The sequence below is a fragment of the Eretmochelys imbricata genome, chromosome 6 (genome assembly GCF_965152235.1).
Source record: "Eretmochelys imbricata isolate rEreImb1 chromosome 6, rEreImb1.hap1, whole genome shotgun sequence".
NCBI lineage: Eukaryota > Metazoa > Chordata > Testudines > Cheloniidae > Eretmochelys > Eretmochelys imbricata.
This window is the reverse complement of record NC_135577.1, coordinates 72,131,396-72,152,804: the sequence shown is the minus strand read 5'-3', so window position 1 is coordinate 72,152,804 and position 21,409 is coordinate 72,131,396. Positions and strand designations below refer to the sequence as shown.

The following is a 21,409-nucleotide window of genomic DNA, read 5'->3' as shown; positions in this document are numbered from 1 at the left end:
GCATGTCTCTTTCACCAACAGAAATTGGTCCAATAGAGATATTACCTCAGCTGCCTTGCCTCATCCAAACAGAGCCCTTTACATTAAAAAGCCTTTTCTTATTGGCTAAGGTGGCGTTGGACAGATCAATGTTTTTCATCCTTTTCAAGTTGGCAACGCCATATTTGAAAGAAAAGTTCGTGACCCTTTTACTTTTACTATACAGTAAGAGTAAAAAATGTATTGATTATAAGCCAATACAATTAATTTGTGGGTATATTTCTAGGGGTTGACAGAGAACACTTGACCATGAAGTGCACTGGGAATGGGGGACAAAGCCTAAGAGTTTCTTTGCTTTAGATTTTTATTCAGTGTTCAAGTTCACACAACCCTTGACTGCCTCATATGAGCCCCCTGCCTCAGGGCCACCGCCCACCCACTGAGACACACCGGCCGGAGAACTCCTGATGTGGGATTGCTCTGTCTTTAGGCCACACGCCCGGCCTGTTCCCCGTAGGTAACACTGGGATGAGACGCTCCCCCCCAGGCAGAGTTGGCCCGGCTGGCGTGCGGACGGGTGTACATCCAAGATGAGCAGGGCGGTACCGGTGATTGGCTGAGCAGCGTGTAGTGCTCGCAGCATCGGGGCTTACGTGCAGCCCCTGCAAGCCTGCCCGTGGGGGGCTCCCTAGGCCGGCGCTGCCTGTGACTAGTGCGATCACAGGGAGAAGGGCTGGAGCGAACCAGGGGAGCGGCGTCAGGACAGCCCCGCGCCTATTGGGTGACACAATAGGCTGCCGTGTGGTGAAGGGAGGCGGGGCGGCACTAGGCCAGCGACAGGCGCGCGACCTCCCGCTCAGGGCACGTGAGGGACACACCGCGCAGCCGCGCTACCGCCCGGAAACCGGAAGCGCGGCGGCCCGCAAGCCGTCAGGTCACGTGGGGCCGCTCAGCTGGGCGTCTGCGGAAGTAGCCGGGCCGGAGTGACCTGGGCCGGAGGGGGGTCGGGCGCGGCCGGGCTCGCCGCGCGAGACAGGAGGGGCGGGGTCGGTGCTGCAGGAGCGGAGTTGCTCCCCGGTCTGTCGGGGGGCGGGGCGTTCTGCAGGAGGGGAGCTGTCGGAGGGTGCAGGGGGCTGCAGCGAGGGGGCTGCGTCGGGATGAGTTGAGGGCAGGGAGCTGAGTGGGTGGCGGGGGACTGGCTGGTGAGGGGGCGGCCATGGCCTCCATCCTGGACGAGTACGAAGATTCGCTGTCCCGCTCCGCCTCCCTGCAGCAGAGCCGCGCCAGCGTGGGTATCCCGCACTCCGGTAAGCGGGGGCTGGGGCTACGCGATCATCTGTGCAGGTCACAGCATGAGAACTGCCCTGGGGCCACGATGCCCCGCCCTCCCCCTTAGTCTGATTTGAGCAGGAGCGCTGCAAGCGACACTGCAAGCCTGCAGGATCCTGCCCTGTTGACTCGAGTCTGGCTGGCCTTGGGAGGCACCGTGATCTTACTGGCTAAATAGGGTTGCAGAGTCAGACTTCGGTTTCAGAGTAACAGCCGTGTTAGTCTGTATTCGCAAAAAGAAATGGAGTACTTGTGGCACCTTAGAGACTAACCAATTTATTTGAGCATGTCTGCCAGTGGCTTCCTGTATCACTGAGGTCAAATAACCCCTCCTTGCCTCCCTTTCCCTTTTGTTAAATGGGTGTCATAATACCTCATGGATAGTTGTGCGGTTTAGTTTGTAATGCGTTTTCAGATTCTGTGGTGACACTATAGAAGAGCAAATTATTAATGTCATCATGCAGTACTTTGAATGAATTCTCAGTATTCCCATCTTTCCTGGTTTTCTCTATGTGAGGACAATTAGGGCCTTAATTAATCACTATAGGTACCAAAGATAGGTGCTATAGCATAGAGAGGGCACTCTGTCATGTGATTCTGCTCTATCTCTGGGTCCACATTGGATATTTGCCATTACTACTTCATGTTGAGGCAGTTGCAAGGAAATGAATTTTACATTAGGTTTAACAAATGGAAGCCTTGCTAATAGCTGAAGTACAGAAAATGAGAAGATGTGTACAGTATTTTTGACAGGTTTCAGAGTAACAGCCATGTTAGTCTGTATTCGCAAAAAGAAAAGGAGTATTTGTGGCACCTTAGAGACTAGCCAATTTATTTGAGCATAAGCTTTCGTGAGCTACAACTCACTTCATCGCATCCTGTAGCTCACGGAAGCTTATGCTCAAATAAATTGGTTAGTCTCTAAGGTGCCACAAGTACTCCTTTTCTTTTTACAGTATTGTTGTAGTCACAAATGCAATCTGTGCACTTAACCTGTGAACACAATGTTACAGTACATCAGTTCTTCTCAGATTCTCTATTGTGTATAAATAGGGCTCTACCAAATTCACAGTCCATTTTGATCAATTTCAAAGTCATAAGATTTTAAAAATTGTGAATTTCATGATTTCAGATAAATAAATCTGAAATTTCACAGTGTTGTAATCATAGAGGTCCTGACCTAAAAAGGAGTTGTGTGTGGGGGGGGGTTGTGGTACTGCTACCCTTACTTCTGCGCTGCTGCTGATGGCGGCGCTGCCTTCAGAGCTGGGTGGCCGGAGAGAAATGGCTGCTGGCCGGGAGCCCAGCTCTGAAGGCACAGCCACCACCAGCAGCAGTGCAGAAGTAAGGATGCCATGGTATCGTATTGCCACCCTGTGCTGGTACTTGTAGGGTACCCTCTTCAGAGCTGGGTGCCTGGCCAAAAGCCACCGCTCTCCAGCCATCCAGCTCTGAACGCAGTGCAGAAGTAAAGGTGATGATACTGTGACCCCCCTAAAATAACCGCATGACTCCCCTGCAACTCCTTTTGGGTCAGGACCCCCAATTTGACAAACACAGGTCGCCCCCATGAAATTTGTATAATATAGGGTAAAAGCACATAAGAAATCAGATTTCACTGTCCATGAAGCGTTTTTCATGGCCATAATTTGGTAGGGCTCTATGTTTAGAGCGTAGCTTGAACTTGGTTATAGAGTGAAACTGTTTGAGGAAGAAGGATGCCAGTCCCAAATTGCTTCATTGCAATTTTGACTGTAGTGAACCTCTATTTAGAGTGAAATTATTATGTGGGGTGGAAAATGACTTAATCCTAAAATATCACTGTTATATGAATGCACTTGTATACAAGGCAAAAGAGAGAATGTGAAATGGTTTTAAAGTTATGAGCTTGGGGTGAGCTCTAACCACTGCTTCTCCACTTGTCAACCCAAATTTGTGGCAGTAATGTCTCACAGGAGGCCTCCTGTCTATGCCACTTACTACTTGTTTTTGTTTTTTAATCAGTTTCTTAGTCTTTCTTTGCTCCTTTCCTTTTAGAGGAACTTGAGTAACTATAGAAACTATTAAACATTTTGTATGTGTGATGCTTAGTGACATCGTGTTAGTTGCCCAGCCCAGGGAAACTTACCAATATACTGGATGCAGAGAACATAGGTTCCATCACATGTATAATGGCTGTGTAATTCTCATGGGCTGATTTCATATTAGTATGGTTACCACTACAGAAGTGTGGCATGAAAGCAATCTGTGTTGGTCTGAAACTTTATGCCACAATTTGTGAAATGCTGGCACCTACATTAGGTCCACCTGTGTAATGTAATATAAATATACAATAATTATGTGACGGGTTATACCAGCTATGCAATATGAATGAGGAGTAACTTGCTAGAGGGGCAATTAGGTAGTACATTCCCCTATTAATCAAACTAGTGAGTCTTGAGTTTCACATGTGGTTTCTCCTACTGCCACCATATAAGGTTGAATTAGATATGAGACCCAGTTAGCTTTAAAAGGACTATGTTCTATCTAGCATTGCCACTTCAGTGCTGGCCACTCAGCAAAGTTGGCATCTCTTTGCTGAGTTAAAAATCTATAGGCATACGCTTCTGAAAGTATCTATGACTGGCTCCCCACTTTAGTTGAATCCTAACCTATCAAAAGGTTTTAAGTATCGTCTGGAACTGCTAGATAAGCAGGGTTGTGTGGTGTATATCTGTGGGAAAAGTTTGATTATACCAGGCTGTGTATAAAATAAAAGGGATAAACAGAGAGAGAACAAATTAAATATAGTCCATACACTGAAGTTCATATTTCTTAAAATATGGCTTGTTACCTTTATTTGGTTAAGTTTAATTGAAGTCAGGGTTCTGAATCTCTAACAGAGGTCCCCCCCACCCCCCGGTTAATTAGTTTGGTGCTAAATGGAAGTTAACAGAAGCAGAATGGTTTTAAGAGTTTGGCTAACAATTCCTTTCCTTCTGCTCTGCTTTCACTCTTGACTCCTGCATTATCATCTCTTAAGTAGTTTTTCAGTTATTATAGACTCTGTCTTCACTAAAAATTTTACCTGTTGCTGACAAATGGGTGTCAGCAAAGGGGACAGCTGAACTGTATTTGGGTTGAGAGGCAGCCATGTTCATCACCATTTTAGAATCTGCGGGTGTCCCTTCAGGGCTCCAGTTGTGGCTTTGAACATGCCTTGAAAGTAAATTGGTTGGCAGCGGTTGCAGACTGATCTAAAGTTTGGGGAATAGATAAAAATAATAGCTTTACATAGAGCACATTCACATAAGAGCAAACCATAACATTGTACCTGAAATTTTGTGCGGTGTTAAGCTGGTTGAAGTGCGTGCCGAAGTGCTGTGCTTTTACTGATGCTATTTCAGAAAGATTTAGATCGCAAAAGAGCAAAGACTGGGGATGGCTGAAATGCAAACTGCAGGTTCCTCAAGTCCCAAAAGACCTGGCTGGAGTTAATAGTGATCTTATTTCATTGTCTTTCTCCAGATCTTTCAGCCTCTGGGAGGTAGAAAGAAAGAAGGCTCATCCAGAAATCTGAAGGTGTAACATTTAGAATCCTAAATGATAGATAAAGCACATTTGAAAAGGTGTTTTTATGCACATTTGAGAGGAATGCAGAGGTATGGGACTGAGACTCCAAACCAAAGCTAGTTCTCCTGTTCCAAGTCAGGAAAAACGATATATGATGGAATAAAACCAATTGAATCCTACCCAAGCTTTTTGTGTAGAGGAACAGAGGCTAAAAAAGTACCTCTCTCCCCTTCTGGTGAAGATCAGTAATTAAAAATCTCAAATTAATGACTGAAGTGCACATACAACTGACTGCTTTGTTACAGGTAGTCTCTCAAGGAATCTAAAATACATAATTTTAAATAAAACTGCTTTTAAATCAGTAAAACCTTCCATCCAAAAGCTAAACTGCCCCTTTCTTTACTGAGTTACGTTTTCATTGGTCCTCTGACTGAGACAACCTTATTTTTTCCTGAGTGGGCAATTAGCCAGAAAAAAGTTACCTTGACTCTAAGTGAATGTGACTTAGAGATCTCATTTTAATGGCTTGATTCTTGTGCCTTTGATCATCCTCCATTCCATGTTCTTTTGTTTTCAGTAATGGGTGTCTGTATCACTTTCCCATCAGAGTGAAACTCCACTTTTGAAAATTGGCAACCCTACATGGTCTACATGCAATTTGAGCACCGATTAACTGAATCAATATGACCACTAGTTATGGACCCTCTTATTTCGGGATAACAGTGTCCTTTTTCAGTTTTCCTTATATCAGTTCCTTGCTGACTTAATCAAAGCCAAAATAGGACACTCAACCTGAAATAAGTGTCCACAGCAGGGGGGTGCTGCTGACTTAGTTAAATGGATGGTCAAACTATGTGTAGGCAAAGGCTGAATTAAGTGCTAGCCAAAAGGGGTGTTGCATAATTAGCATGAAGTTATTTCCCATCTCTTCCAATGCACACACTTCGGCTACCTGTAAGCTTGCTATTTTTTGAATTTGCCACTATTGAACTAGGATCAGTGCAGTAATGGGGGATAGCGATGGTAGAGCAGGTGCCAGCACTTTTGTCTCCATGTCATTTGACTGTGCTTGCAGCAGGTCTAGATGATGCCGTGATAAGTGTTGACAGCCCATCTACACTAGTATTAATCTTTTCTAGCCAGTAACTGGGCTACACTGGTGCTAGACCAGCGGTGGGAGAGTTGCTGAAAATGACATAGGGACAAGACTGTAGGGGCTGATTGTGCTTTCCCTGTGCTGTTCCAGGCCCCTGCCAGGCTACAGAGCTCTCACATGGCAGCAGAGCATTCGCTGCCTCTACAGTACTGGGCTGACCACAGAATCCTATCCTGCCAATCAAACGGTCTTCTAACCCTCCTTTTACACTGTGTGTTTAACTTTGTCTGCTGTTTGGCTGCTTTAGCCAGTGGCCTTGGTTTCCAGCAGCCTTGTTCTATCTTTTACTCCTGGGGGCATTCTGTTCCAAAAAGATAAAAATTCTGCACACAATATTTTAAAATTCTGCATATTTTATTTGTCAGAATAACACAGTATAATCATGCCAGCTTCAATTATTTTGGTAACTTATTTAAAAATACCTGTCAGCAAGTATGTCTGTAACAATACAGACAATGAAAAAGATTCAGGATTTTTTTTGACAAATATATTCCTCGCTAGGCATATTAATACAGAACTTTGATTAATCATTCATTCAAACTACAATACAGAACCATATTTCCTGCACCTCTCAGAAGCAGTGCAAAGGCTTGGGGGAGTTGGTGTAATGGAGCAGCTGAGTGAGAGAAAAGTAATTGCTGGGAAGGAGCCTGGGAGTGAATCTGGAGGGTTGTTGGATGTGGGTGGGAGAAGTATGGAACAGAGATTTTTTTTTTGGGGGGGGGGGGGGGGAGGGATTATTAGAAAGTTGGGGAGCCTCCCCCATACAGACCTTGGTTAACCCCTAGCCTCTCCCATTCAGTCAGGCACATGAGCTCCTGTCCCCATGTGTCCATGCACTCCTTCCCCTGTCCCTATACACCCCCTGTCCACATGTCCCAGCATCTCCTTCCCCCTGTTCCCATGTGTCCCTGCACCCTGTCCCCATGTGGCCTTGCACCCCCACTCCTATTCAGCCCCTGTCCCTCCATTAGCCTTTCTAAACCCCAGTCTGTGACCCCCCAGCAGCCCAATGTGCCCCACTCTGTCTGTGTCTCCTCTCCCACCCCCCCGATGTACATTCTCATCTGTCTCTGTGGGCAGGACGCTGTGAGGAATGCAGGCTGTCCTCTCTATGGGATGTTATGGCTGGTGAGCAGCTGCCCTCTGTTCTGGCACCACAGCAATCCCCGGTGGGTGAAAGGCATAACTGCAGCATCTCTCTCGCAGAATGTATTTTCTGTGAAGGAAAAAGAAATCTGCAAGGAACATGAATTCTGCACATACGCAGTGGTGCAGAATTCCCCCAGGAGTAACCTTGTGTACCTTGTAAATCCTTTGCAAGTGAAGATTTTCCCAGGCTAACTGCACTAAATAGATATAACTGTCCTAGAAATCCCTGTGGAGCCAGTGGTTTTCCATCCTTGGAGGGAGGCCAGTGTAAATTTAACCTAGGAAAGAAACCAGAAATGACCAGTCCTTTCTTGTTGTCTAGCCTGAGGTGGCCTGGTCATTCTGTTAGAGGAATGCAATATTCTTGGTCAAGGGGCTACATGGTGTCCTGTGAGGGCATGGGAAATTCAGGCAGAGGAAAAACTTGCATCACGGGACTGATATGGAGAGAGCTTTGTGATACAATCTTTTTGTTGACATACAAATGTCCCCTGGATTCTACTAATGAGTATCATTCATGTTTTGTTCCATGTGAATGTCACATTATTTTACAGTTCCATGGCAGAGTTGAATTCCTTTATGGATTTTGGCTAGTGTCCATCCACCATAGGAGAGCAGCCTTCAGAAGCTGCCCCATTTAGGCATGGAAACAGTGTGCTTCTAGGTTGTTCCAAGCTTTTGAAAGCTGAGCCCTGTCCAGCTTCAGAAAAATGAAACTAGTCATGCCATTCTGCCACCCTGCTACATGGTGTTAAAAGCTTATCCATCTTAATGTATACATTTCCCATCCCCCTGCCCTGGCTAGTCCTTCACCCTCCTCCCTTCACCATCTTAGTGCTTGGCCTTCTCTTGAGGTCACTGCACCTGCTTTAAAACAAAGCTTTTATGAACTGAAACAAAACAAAACTCTAAGCCTGTTCTGAACCAGTTTCTGTAGCAGACTATGTTGCCATGCTGCTGGTATAAAACTTTCTCCTCCTACCTGCTATACAGACCACGCTGTCTAGTAATCTGCTACCATCTAAATTTGGTGTCTTCCAAAGCTAGCCAGCTTGGAGGTCCCCTGGCGTGTAAGTGGAGCCATTAAAGCAAAATTGTTGAATAGTGGTGGTGGTTCTAGTTTAGGTCAGCATTGTGACTAGAACAATATGAAAGTCATTAGTTTCTACTCACACTCTGACTCCCAGTTTCAGTTCACACACACCTGAGTTTCACTTTGAGTTTCAGGCTTCAGCAGACCTAAAATGCATTGTGCAGCTCTGACAAAATGACCACATTTGCCAGGTTTAACCCCAAATCTTAATTTGGCCTCGCCTTGCTTGAAATTCAATCCAGGTTTGCCAAAAGATCCAGAAACTGGATCACACTGGCTCAAGTTTTCAGTTTGTAATTAAATTCGAATCCGGTTCTACCTAGTTTTGGCTTTTGTTGGGCAGCGTTGTGGTCTCACGGTTAGGGCACTGATTCTGGTACTCACCAGACTCGAGTGCTAGTCTCGGCAAGCTGTGTGACTTCAGTCAATTCACTGAACCCCATGGTTCAGTTTCTCTCAAATGTAAAATTGGAGTAACGGTACTTATTCATCTTTATCAAGTGCTTTGAGCTTGGTGGATGTAAAACATTATTCAAGTATTATGAAACTTTTCTACTGATCTAGTTGCGAATTCCAGCTGTATTGCTTGCAGTCACTGATCTTAAATTGTTTTATGGCAATTAAATGATTAATTTTATGGAAAAATCTAGCTATCTTTAATCTTTTGAATAATCTCAATTTCTGCCTTTTCTTTTGTGTGATGGGTGCTAGGCTGAATAAGAGAGAAATTAATTTTATCCTCCCCAAATGAAACATTTTAAACTAATGCCACCTCTGATTTCTGAGTCTTTCATTAGACTGTAAACTCTCTGGAGCATAGATACCATCTACGTTGGCACCTTGTACAGCACCATTTCAGTGTTTTAACAAATAACCTGATTTTCCAGTAGTTGACCATTTGTTTTCTTAAAAAGAAAAGAAGTACTTGTGGCACCTTAGAGACTAACAAATTTATTTGAGCATAAGCTTTTGTGAGCTACAGCTCACTTCATCAGATGCATGCAGTGGAAAATACAGTGGGGAGATTTTATATATACAGAGAACATGAAACAATGGGTGTTACCATACACACTGTAACGAGTGTGATCAGGTAAGGTGAGCTATTACCAGCAGGAGAGAGAAAAAACTTTTGTAGTGATAATCAAGGTGGGCCATTTCCAGCAGTTGACAAGAACATGTGAGGAACAGTACGGGGGGAGGGGGCACGGAATAAACATGGGGAAATAGTTTCTTTGTGTAACAACACATCCACTCCCAGTCTTTATTCAAGTCTAATTTCTTGTCCTCCTCTTAATCAGCTTTTTATGAAGTTGTCATGCAACTGTAATGTGCAGTTTCTTCCAGAGTTTTCAGGGTTTGCTGTGTTTGTTTTTCAGGTTAGTTCCATGTGACAAATTGCTCCACTGTGGCAGAATGGGAAAATAGACTTTTACTGTATCTCCAAACATGCACCTGGGGAAAAGATTAGATGCTACTCCCCATGATTCCACACCATGGAGCACTTCGCTTTCCTGTAGCCCGCCCTGTTTCTGCTCCCTGTATTAGGTTACATTTAGTATTGTCTCTTTTCTGAACTACATTTGTATTTTCACGTTTCCTAGGGTATGTGAATGCTCGGCTGGAGAAGGAAACTCCAATATTTAACAAGCAAAGGATTGATTTCACTCCTCCAGAGAAAATTAACAGCCTTGTGGTCTCCTGTAACCAACTCTGTATGAGCCTTGGCAAAGACACCCTTTTCAGGTAACTTGTACTACTTAAGACCTGAAGCCTTCACAGCCTGTTTTTGGGTCGCGTGGAAACCCTGTCTCTAAACTAAATGCAGATTCATGGTCTTTTGTAAAAGAGAAAGGTATAATTTTGTTTCCACAGTTACATGGGCTCTTCCTGCATCTTGGTAACTTGCTTTGTCATTCCTCCATGCAGGATTGATCTTGGCAAGGCAGATGAACCTAATCAGGTAGAGTTGGGACGCAAGGATGAAGCCAGAGTCTACAAGATGTTTTTGGACCACACAGGTGAGGTGATGGTGTAGGGGAAATTGCAAAATGCTGTTTAATATCTACAACAAATGCAATAATTGTGTTAAACAAGCATTTAATTAAGGAAGATTTCCGGTTTCTGTTCTGTGTGTGGAAGGAGTACGTGGCCCACCTGGGGAATGAACTCAGACTACCTAATTATTGTCCAGGGACTCTGCCTATTTAATACCCAAGGGTTAGAGGAAGAGTACTGTGCCTCACTCCTTACATTTTGGTGTATATGAACCACTGTCCAAGTTCTTTATTGACAGATGTGGGCTGATTTGAGTGAGCTTATTACAACTGATAAAAGAAAATTCTCCTTACACGATGTACATCTAACTTTTGGAGCCCATTGCCTCCTTTGGCCTTAGGAGGCCAGGAGCTTAGCAGATTTCTAAATAGGATTATAATTATAATATCCACAGTTAACTCTAGCTGGGATGAAACACTTATAAAATATAAAACCTAATGACAACAATTAGCAGCCTGGACTTTCTATGGGCCATTTATTCCAGAGTTGTTCATATAGGGTTTCTTGCACCTTCCTTTGAAGCACTGTCAGTTGTGATACTAGGCTAAATGGACCACTGATCTCATCCATTATTGCAATCCCCAGGTTCTTATGAATTCAAATTCTTGGGGGAACTCTAGGAACTTGACTTCCATGTTTTGTCTAACGTGACTCTGAGAACAACCAGAAGTCTTGCTTTACAGTAGTGGTCTGCCTGGGTTGTGGTGTTTGCAGTTCCTTTAACCCTGCACCCATTAATCATCTATCTCTTGCTATATGCCTTACAGGATCTCATCTTGTGATTGCACTGAACACTAGTGAATGCCTGTATTTGAACAGAAGTGCTCAGAAGGTGCGGACGCTCTCCCGCTGGAAAGGTCACTTGATTGAAAGTGTGGGCTGGAACAAGTTTCTGGGTTCAGAGACTAACACTGGTCCTATCCTGGTGGGGACAGCCCAGGGCCAAATATATGAGGCTGAGATCTCTGTCAGCGAGGGAAGTCTCTTCAGCACTAATCTGGACCAGTATTTCCGACTGGTGTATACCTTAGAGGAGGAGGCAGGACCGACTCCAGTCTGCTGTCTGGAAATAGAGCGAGGGCTCGATGGGAAATGTTTTATCATTGCCACTACTCGTAAGAGACTCTTCCAGTTTGTTGGCAAAGTGCCTGAGGGGGCGGAGCAACAGGGCTTTGGCTTCGTGTTTGGCATGCATGCAGACCACTTGCCCAGCTTCCGAGAGTTCCCAGCCAGCTTTGGCTACAGCGAAATAGCATTTTACACTCCAAAGCTACGCTCCTCCCCACGCTCCTTTGCCTGGATGATGGGAAATGGGGTCTTGTATGGTACATTGGACTATGGACGGCCTGACTCTATTCTGAGTGATGAACGGGTCTGGGAGTATCCCTCTGATGTAGATGTGGCGGCTAACAAGCCAATCTCCATAGTGCTCACCCAGTTTCACTTCCTGCTGCTACTGCCTGACAGAGTGAAGGCTGTGTGCACTCTGAATGGGCAGGTTGTCTTCCAAGACCTGTTCTTGGAGAAGTTTGGCTCGTTGAAGCGCATGATCAAAGATCCCACAGTCGGGCAGATCTGGATCTACACGGAGAAAGTTGTATTCCGCTACCATGTACAACGGGAATCGAGAGATGTCTGGAAGATGTACATGAACATTAACAAGTTTGATCTGGCCAAAGAGTACTGCAAAGACCGTCCTGAGTGCCTGGATATTGTGTTGGCAAGAGAGGCAGAACACTCCTTCCAAAACAAGAGGTACCTAGATAGTGCCAAGTGTTATGCACTGACCCAGAACTACTTTGAAGAGATTGCCCTTAAGTTCATTGAAGCCAAGCAGGAGGAGGCATTGATGGAGTTTCTGCTCAAGAAACTGGCCAGCTTAAAGTCCTCTGAAAAGACCCAGACAACTTTGCTGACCACCTGGTTAACAGAGCTCTACTTGAATCGGCTAGGTGCTCTGGAGGGGAACACCTCGAAAAGGAATCTCTTTGAGGCAACTCGGGAGAAGTTCTGCAGCTTCCTGAGCAGCCCCAGAAACAAAGAGTGCCTGTTCAATAACCGAGCGTCCATCTATGAGTTGCTAGCAAGCCATGGGGACACAGAACACATGGTCTATTTTTCAGTTATTATGCAGGACTATGAGAGAGTGGTAGCCCATCACTGCCAGCACGATGACTATGATGAAGCCCTAAACATCCTTACCAGACACAGAGATGAGAAGCTCTTTTACAAGTTCTCTCCGGTCCTGATCCAGCACATCCCCAAGAAGGTGGTTGATGCTTGGATCTCCATGGGCACGAAACTGGATGCCAGGAAGCTCATACCTGCTCTCGTCAACTACAGCCAAAGTGGGAGCACCCAACAGATCAGTGAAGCTATTCGATACATGGAATTCTGTGTGTGTGAGCTGGAGGAAACTGAGCAAGCCATTCACAACTATCTGTTGTCTCTCTATGCTTTGTGTCGGCCAGACTCGCTGCTATCATATCTCAAACAAGCAGGAGCCAACCCTAACAGGATCCACTATGACCTGAAGTATGCGCTTCGGTTGTGTGCAGAGCATGGACACCACCGAGCCTGTGTCCATGTTTACAAAGTGATGGAGTTATATGAGGAAGCAGTGGATCTAGCTCTGCAGGTGTGTGCTACTATGTTTAGTACTCTTAGTTAATTTGTTCTTGAAGGTCCAATGGTGGAGAGCTTTCTCTTTCTTAAAGGGAAGGGGTGGGAAGGCTGGCTAGTGTGTTTAAAGGGTTATAAAGGCCCCAAGAAAGGGAGGGAATGTCTGTCACCATATTAACTTAGAGCAATAGTGAAAGCTCAGAACCATCAGGGTATGTTTACACTCCAATTAAAAATTGGCTGGCCTGTGCCAGTTGGCTCTGGCCCATGCTAAGGGGCTGTTTAATTGCGATGTAGATGTTTGGGCTCGGTCTAGATCCCAGACTCTAGGACCCTGCGAGGTGGGAGGGTCCCAGAGCTGAGGCTTGCAGCCCGATTTGAAATGTGTGTACCACAATTAAACAGTTCTTTAGCCTGAGTCAGATGGCATGGGCCAGCCCTGGGTGTCTAATTGTAGTGTAAAGATACCCACAGTGGATATCTGACTTTCACAGACCATAATCTTAGGAGAGTGAAAGAGACTGTGTGGTGGGGGATATGGTTTCTGTTAATGCAGTCCTAGCTCTGTGGAACTCTGCTCGTTGATAACCAGCTCTGCTGATTTGAGGATCCCACCCTATTCTTAATCTCCTGATTTAATATAAAAAAAAAAAAGGCAAGAAAAACTTAAAATGAATTTATCCCCCATTGGTCATCTTGTAGAAAGTTTAAATTAGTGTGGAGGTAACTTAGGTTCTGAATGATGATAGTGCAGTGTGTACAATTTAAAGTGCTGACATTTACTGAGTTTAGTTCATCACAATATTTGCAGAATCCTACATTCTGAGTATAGAGAATACTGTGGAGGAGATAAAGGCTCTAGCTTGGTAAAGGTCAAAAATTGTAACTGTGCCTGCTGTGTGAGGGTGGATACTTAATTCATTGTTGTAACCTTGGAGGTCGAAGGTCACTAGTGGCTTTGGAGAGCTAGATCTTCCTGTTGTGTTCCTGGACCCTAATGACTCTTCAAAGTGATCCAGAATTGCTATGCACACCTTTTGTGTTGGGAGTGGATGTCTCAGGGGGAGAGAGGATGTGGCTGACAAACAGCCAAGTGGGCATGTCCACTGTATAGCTGTAGTTATGACTGACATAATGGAGAGATCTCCTATTCGTGTCCTTCCTTTACTGGTAGTGGGCTCTCATGACAGAGAGAGAAGTGAAGAGGAAATCATAATTTTGTTTCCTTACTGTTCTGTTCAATTTTCAGGTGGACGTGGATCTAGCAAAGTCATGTGCAGACCTCCCTGAAGAGGATGAGGAACTCCGGAAGAAGCTCTGGTTGAAAATTGCTCGCCACGTGGTCCAGGAAGAGAAGGACGTCAAGAAGGCTATGGCCTGCCTTTCTAGCTGCAACCTACTAAAGATTGAAGACGTCCTTCCCTTCTTCCCTGACTTTGTCACCATCGACCACTTCAAGGAGGCAATCTGCAACTCTCTGGAGGACTACAACAGGCACATTGAGGAGCTGAAGAGAGAGATGGAGGAAGCTACACAGAGTGCCAAGAGAATCCGGGAGGACATCCAGGAGATGAGAAACAAATATGGCTCTGTGGAGCCTCAGGAGAAGTGCGCAGCCTGTGACTTTCCACTCCTAAACCGCCCTTTCTACCTTTTCCTTTGCGGCCACATGTTCCACTATGACTGTCTGTTCCAGGCAGTTTTTCCAAACCTGCCTGCCTACAAGCAAGCTAAGCTAGAAGACCTTCAGAAGAAGCTGGGAGCCACAAGCCAGCCCTCCAAAGCCCATCATCGCCCCAAGGACACAGATGCCACCAGCTTGGGGAAGGGACAGCAGAGTCGGGAACAGATCAAAGCAGACATTGATGATATTGTAGCAGCTGAATGCGTGTACTGTGGGGAGCTGATGATCCGGTCCATAGACAAGCCTTTCATTGACCCACAAAAGTATGAAGAAGAGAGGCAGAGTTGGCTGTAGGATCACACAGTTATTGTTCGAGGCTGCGCATGAACACAAAACTTTGAGTTATACGTCATGTCCACTGTCTGTGAAATATGCATATTAGGAATTAGCCTCCAGAAATCTGAAAACAAATGGATTCGATAGAGCTCTAAGGAGAGAGCAGCTGGTACTGTTATGTGGAAAGCAATGAGTTAGTCCTGGAGGACTATGAGAGAAATGGTTACGGTTGTCTAAGAACTGGAAGATTAATTTTCACAAATGCCTCAGAACTTCTTCTGGCTTCTCTCTGAAGGTGAGCTTGAGCTTGCCTCTTGAAGCTGCTCTTATGAGACCCTTTGGCATGAAGATAAGAATACCTCATTGCCCAGAGAGAACTGGGAACAGAAAAATGATTTCAGTCAGTTGGATTGCTTCCCCATTTTATAGTATTAATTTAGGTGAAGACTGGGGCGATGGGAAGAATCAGTGGGGAGTGCTTGGTGGCATAGGCTTTCATTCATCACTTTCAAATTAGGAATTGCTTTTAGTTTGCTTCCTAATGAGATTGTTTAGTCAGCTTTACTGACAGAAATGTAAAAGGAAGGCAATAGACTTGCCTTTACATGTGTGTCTACAAACATCTGTCCTGTTACACGAATGCATGGTTCTGTATAATAACATAAAAATATGATTCTTAAGCAGCGCAGTGTCTAAAAAGATGCATCTTAATCCCTGTCTGGAATTTCGGGGTTGTGGTCTTTCCCCAGTTTTCCAACAAGTTTTTTGGTCTGATCCATACAGTTGAATCTTCTGTAGGATCTCTTCATTTTGTTTCCAGCCATTATACTGTAGTCCATTCTGAATACCCATACTGGGACATTTTGCCCAATTACCTGTTTTGGTTCCAGCACCACTGAAGTACAATACTTGCTAATGGTAATTTGAGTATTACATATAATGATACTTCACAGGTAGCACCACTGAGTGGGCACTCCAATGAAAGTCTAGCAATCAGTATCCTCAAGGACTGACCACAGCACTTCTCTATGAGTCAGTGACACCATTTCATCTTTCATCTTGAAGCAGAAACTTGAGTGTCTTTGGCGTCCTTTGCCAAGCAATCTAACTGTTCCCTTCATGGCTTAGTTGAGTGCTCCTGTAGGTCAGTGTATTTCTCCCCAACCCCTCCAGATGCTGCTCAGCATTGGAAGATTTTTTTTTTGGTCCTGTTTTTGACAGGGAGATCATTACACTTGAGGTGGAGGATGAGATTTTTCTCTAGGACCTTAGTAGGGGTTAGTAGTGGCATGTGACATTTAGATCTGTCAGCACTTCCTCATGAAGGAACTAAACTTCCCATGGAGCTTTGGCTGGGACTAAATCACAAAGATCAACAAGTGAGGGGCAGCAGTGAGAATCACGTTTTGTAAAGCGGTGGTGGATATTTGTCATTTTAGTTGAGAGGAAATTAAAAAAAAAAAAAAATCTCTCCTGACTTCTATAAAACTTATGTTCTTGTCTTGAGAACCTGTCTGTGACCTGCTAGCCACTCACGACAGCTGCTGTGACTGTGGAACTGGGTCTTGGTGTAATACAAAATTACATTTTGTCTTCTTAACTGGGGGTCTTAGTAGCCTCACAGGGTTCCAATAGAGCTTCCCCAACTTCTGATCAGAGCATTTCCTAACTGAGGGCTTAGCCTGCAATGTTTTACTTGTGCAATGCTGGCAGGAAGAGGCCTTAAATCAGAGGTGGGCAAACTATGGTGCGCGGGCCACATCCGACCTGCGGGACCATCCTGCCTGGCCCCTGAGCTCCTGGCCAGGGAGGCTAGCCCCCGGCCCCTCCCCTGCTGTCTCCTCTCCCTTGCAGCTAACGTGCTAGCACGGCTTGCACCCGCCCACCTCCCAGACTTTCCAATAAGCCTGTCCTGCTGCCAGCATGGTAAGGGGGTGGGGAGAGTTGGATAAGGGGCAGGAGGTCCCAGGGGGCAGTTGGATGGGGTGGGGGCGCTCAGGAGACAGGGAGTGGGGGGAGGTTGGATAGGGGGTGGGGAGCAGGGGGGTTGAATGGGGGTGGGGTCCTGGGGGGGCAGTTAGGGACGGGGGTCCCAGGAGGGGGCGGTCAGGGGACAAGGAGTGCGGGGGAGGGGTTGGATGGGTCGGGAGTTCTGAGGGGGGAAGTGGAAGGGGGCTGGGGACAGGCTGTTTGGGGAGGCACAGCTTTCCTTATCCGGCCCTCCATACCATTTCGCAACCCCAGTGTGGTCCTTGGGCCAAAAGGTTTGCCCACCCCTGCCCTAAATGAACACTGTCAGAGCTGCATTTCAGTAGTAGAAAGAACTGTTGCTATTGGAAATATTATCTTTTTACTACTAGAGCTGCTGAATAACTAGTTTCATTAGTGCCAGATATTAGTGCTTGTTGATGGCTTATCAGTTCTCTTTTTGGTTGGTTCTGGATTGCTGTTTGACTTGAGAGAGCTGCTCTCTGTACCAGAAGGCTTTTGTGATGAAGACGCATGAGGTATGTCTCTCACTTATTGAATGTGATGTCTTTGAAATTCTACATTAAACCTTCCTGATATGATTGACTGCTGGATTTTTGTTTCTTGGCTGGAAGCTTGTGTGCGTTTTATACACGATGAAAGTAGTTCTGATAAAAATTGGGGATGGGCCGTCTTCTGCCTTTGTCATTGCTTTGTAAAAGATCATAATCCAAATTAATTTTTAATCCACCCCAGGGGATTTCAAATTGCTCAGTTTGGAGGCTGTCTTCCTCCTCATTCCTTTCAGATGTCCACAGCTCTCTCCCTCTGGAGTTTTGGAATTACAGGACAGTTCTTTTACATTCAAAGCTCTTGAACTGTTTTGTTTTACAATATCAAATACTTCAGAGCACAATACAAGCATTAATCATTCTATACTCCCTTCTAAAGAGAGAATATTCCTGTGTATTTGCAAAATGGGGAAACTGAGTTACAGATTAAGGATTCTCAGAGCAAGTCTTTGTCAAAGGTAGAATAGAAACATGGGAGTCTTTTGATCGTGTCTCTCCTCAAGCACTAGACTATTCTACTTAGTCAAAATTTAAATGGATAACTGTTTTGAAGCCTGCCTGTTCAAGGGGCTGTATGTTCGGGCAACAAGTTTGTTTGTTACCTTGAGCCTTCACAGAAATGTCACCTAGCATTTTGATGGATTTCAAAGCACAATGATCACCCTCAGTGCAGTGTCCTGCTAATGCCAGCTAGAACTCTAGCAGTGTCCCATAACACTGGCCCTCTTCAACCACTGTGGAAAGGTGTCCTCCGCACACGTCATAGCATCTACTAAAGGAGTTTCATAATCACACATTTGTGTGTTCATGGCTGTCTTAGAATACAGGTGTCCTTAACAGCTGAGATGTTATCCCAGTATGTTTGAAAATTGAAGAAATTTTAACCCTTCTCCCACATGGTTGTTCAACATTTGTTTTTCTACATAGAATATGGTATCTGATGTGTCAAGGAGCAGCTCCAAGACCTTGTTCTCTGCTATTCTGGAGCAGAGTAGAGTATTCCTGTCTCCTGTCATTTCAGTGGAGATGATACATTTGGATTGGAGTAAGTTTGCTAAGATACTTCTCTGTAATGGGGTCTCCTTGTTCACAAGGTATGTATGGACCAGCCACACCATTCTCTGGAATGAATTTTACATGGAGTCCTATGGGAGAGTTCTGTACCACCCTTTTCCTAGGCCTTGTCTACATGGGAAAGTTTTACTGTTTTGTACTGATTTGTACCATTTATACTGGCTTAACCCCTTGTGTTGACACTCTCATTCTGGTATATGAGGGGCCTTTTGCCAGTTTAGTTTGTTACTTGTGAAGGAGTTTAAGCTAAACTGAAAAAAGGCCACGCAAACTGGAATAAATGTGTCTACACAGGGGTTATACTGGCAAAACTACATGGATTTAGGTTCACATCTTAGTTTCTTCAGTACAACCTTTCTCATGCAGACCAGGCCTAAAACAGTTCTCCTCACATGCCCCACCTTGCCTTGTCAATAGGTTGCATATATAAGGGTCTGGAGAAGTGAAGAAAGCCAGAGAACAGATGGAAGTGTGTAGTAGAGACTACAACATGGGGGCCCCACCCCACAACATGTAGAGAGACACTTCAGAAGTTCTCGATGTTGGCCTAACTCTCTTCCCATTGAAGTTGCTGGGATTCTTACCAGTAACCAAAGTGAGTGGAGTTAAGCCAACACTGATCGCTTTATGTCCTTGCCATAGTGTTTAACTGCTGAGCTGGAAACTCAGTAAGGCAGACTTTAATTCCAGTCACTAGATGTCATTGTTCTCCATTAAATATACTGACTTTTGATGAAGCACAGCTGTGAGTGTTTTCTGTCTCTTTGCTATGGAATATTGAAGAATAGTAGTAAGAAGCAGAGGCTGCACAAGATTTCAGGTGACTTTTTTTATAGGAAAAGGAATTGTGCCTATAACAACAATACTTATTAAGGGGGAGGAAGTAGGAGAAAGGAGTTCAGATGGCCACAAATTTTTGGATCTTGAGTTTCTGAAGTTGGATTTGGTCTGGTGTTAGTAGTCAGAAGGATAAAGTTTGTTCTTCCAGTTTCTGTACTGTAGGTAGGCTTTAATATCCATGCTAGTTCCTGGATCCTATTGCTCTTAGTAAGGTGGGGAGAGAGAATCTTGGTGTGTGGCTCATAGTATTACCAGCCCATGAATTTCAGTCCTGGCACTGGTTGTACAGATTCATCCATCCATCCATCCAATCGTTTTTTGCTTAATGCTATGGAATAACTTCCAAAGGGAATTTATGGGAATGCCATCTCTTGTTGGACAAAGTAATGTAAGGAGCAATCCTCTATTAGCTGGCGTGAAGGTAGAGACTGGAATCTCTACCACATGACTAGTGGGATTGTTTAGTGATCTAAGCTTCAGGCTGAAACACCCAGATTCCTTGGAAATGCAGGCTCAAGTCTCAGCAGAATTGGCTAAGCCCTTGTAAGGTAGATAAACAAACTATGCACCATGCAATTCAGTTGACTCATTTGCCTTGTGTGGACATCGAAAAGTACCATGGCATAATCAGAGATGCCCCAGCCAAAAGGATCCCCTTTTGCCCCTTCCTCTTAAGTGTGGAGGGGGGCAATCATAAAGGGGAGGGCCGCTAGTTGATGGCTCTGTTTCTATAGAGCGTGAAACATCTTGGCATCTTCCAGCATGAAAAACTCTCTCTATAAAGACAGGTTTCAGAGTAACAGCCGTGTTAGTCTGTATTCGCAAAAAGAAAAGGAGTACTTGTGGCACCTTAGAGACTAACCAATTTATTTGAGCATGAGCTTTCGTGAGCTACATCTGATGAAGTGAGCTGTAGCTCACGAAAGCTCATGCTCAAATAAATTGGTTAGTCTCTAAGGTGCCACAAGTACTCCTTTTCTCTCTATAAAAGATCCCTCAGTCTTACTCTCAGAAAAGGCTTTGGGCCACATTCTTTGCTGGGGAAACATCACTGAAGTCAGCAGTATTGTATCGTGGATGAATTTGTCCTTTTTATTTTAAGGTGTGGAGGGAAGAGAGAAACTGGGTCAGTACAGGAAAGTCCTGTTAGGAGGGACTATTGAGATCTTAAGGATGGAATTTTTAATAGCTTAGAGCTTATTAGTGGAAACTGTCACTGGAGTTCAGTAAACTATTGCAAGTCACTTATGGATTCAGCTCATGAACTATTTGCTGTCAACATCACTCCCTTAAATCCTGACTTCTGTTCCTGTTCTAGACCGTTCCTGGCTTCTTAGCAGCCCTCTTATGAAATTTATCTTTACACTTCCATTTCAATTCCAGATATGCAGGTCCATGGACTAGAGGGTCTCGGTCTGCCCTTCCCTAGCACTGAGGCCCTCCTGTGAGTTCTGGGAGTGAGAGAGACAGTAAAGCTGGTCTGCACTCCGGACACAGGTTTTAAATCAGCCTATTTGAGAATTCGAGGGGAAGCTAAGATGTTTGTTTAATTTGTATGTGGAAAATGGTTGGGCCAGGGATAGTTTTGGAGTGGGGAGGGGAATGAGAACTGGACATTTATTTTATTTGTCACGAGCAACAGAGAAGAAGGCCTGTCTGAATAAGGTCACAGTTGCCTGGAAACTAGTAAGTGGTAGGAGAGATCTAAGGTTACAGTTAGTGTATAACTGATCCTCCAGAGTCCATTCTTTATCAGATGGGGGCAGAGTGTTCAGCAAAAGCTAGTTCCCAGGTAGAACGGGAGGAGACCAGCATTGGGCTCAAGCCTGCTACTGGAGCGTTTAAGGTCTTTTTATAGTATTCTACAGCATGCAATGCGTGTGTGGTACCATCGGTGTAGAGATAGTAAAGCAATCATGTCTATGCTATATTGGAACTCGTGTAGGTAAATATAACTATAAGATTACACACAAACTACATCAAAAACATTAAGCTTGCAAAGTCGAGCACTCGAAAGTTAAGTAATGCTGGAATCAAGATTGCCCGGGCAACCTTAA

At 44.8% G+C, this 21,409-nt stretch overlaps 1 protein-coding gene across 1 annotated transcript; it reads left to right on the top strand.

The window, feature by feature from the left end:
- Nucleotides 1-1,148: 1,148 nt before the first annotated feature.
- Nucleotides 1,149-15,581, top strand: VPS18 (VPS18 core subunit of CORVET and HOPS complexes). The gene is made up of 5 exons (XM_077818872.1): nucleotides 1,149-1,286; nucleotides 9,863-10,004; nucleotides 10,188-10,279; nucleotides 11,084-12,954; nucleotides 14,188-15,581. Exons 1-5 carry the CDS (start codon nucleotides 1,196-1,198, stop codon nucleotides 14,914-14,916), a joined length of 2,925 nt encoding a protein of 974 aa, XP_077674998.1. The 5' UTR covers nucleotides 1,149-1,195; the 3' UTR covers nucleotides 14,917-15,581.
- The last annotated feature ends 5,828 nt before the right edge of the window (nucleotides 15,582-21,409 follow it).

What these genes read in the sequence shown, in the direction of transcription:
- VPS18 (XM_077818872.1), top strand. Translation starts at nt 1,196, where the DNA reads ATGGCCTCCATCCTGGACGAGTACGAAGATTCGCTGTCCCGCTCCGCC. An exon ending in GGCAAAGACACCCTTTTCAG is followed by an intron (nt 10,005 to 10,187) that starts GTAACTTGTACT and finishes TCCTCCATGCAG; the next exon opens with GATTGATCTTGGCAAGGCAG. An exon ending in GATGTTTTTGGACCACACAG is followed by an intron (nt 10,280 to 11,083) that starts GTGAGGTGATGG and finishes TATGCCTTACAG; the next exon opens with GATCTCATCTTGTGATTGCA.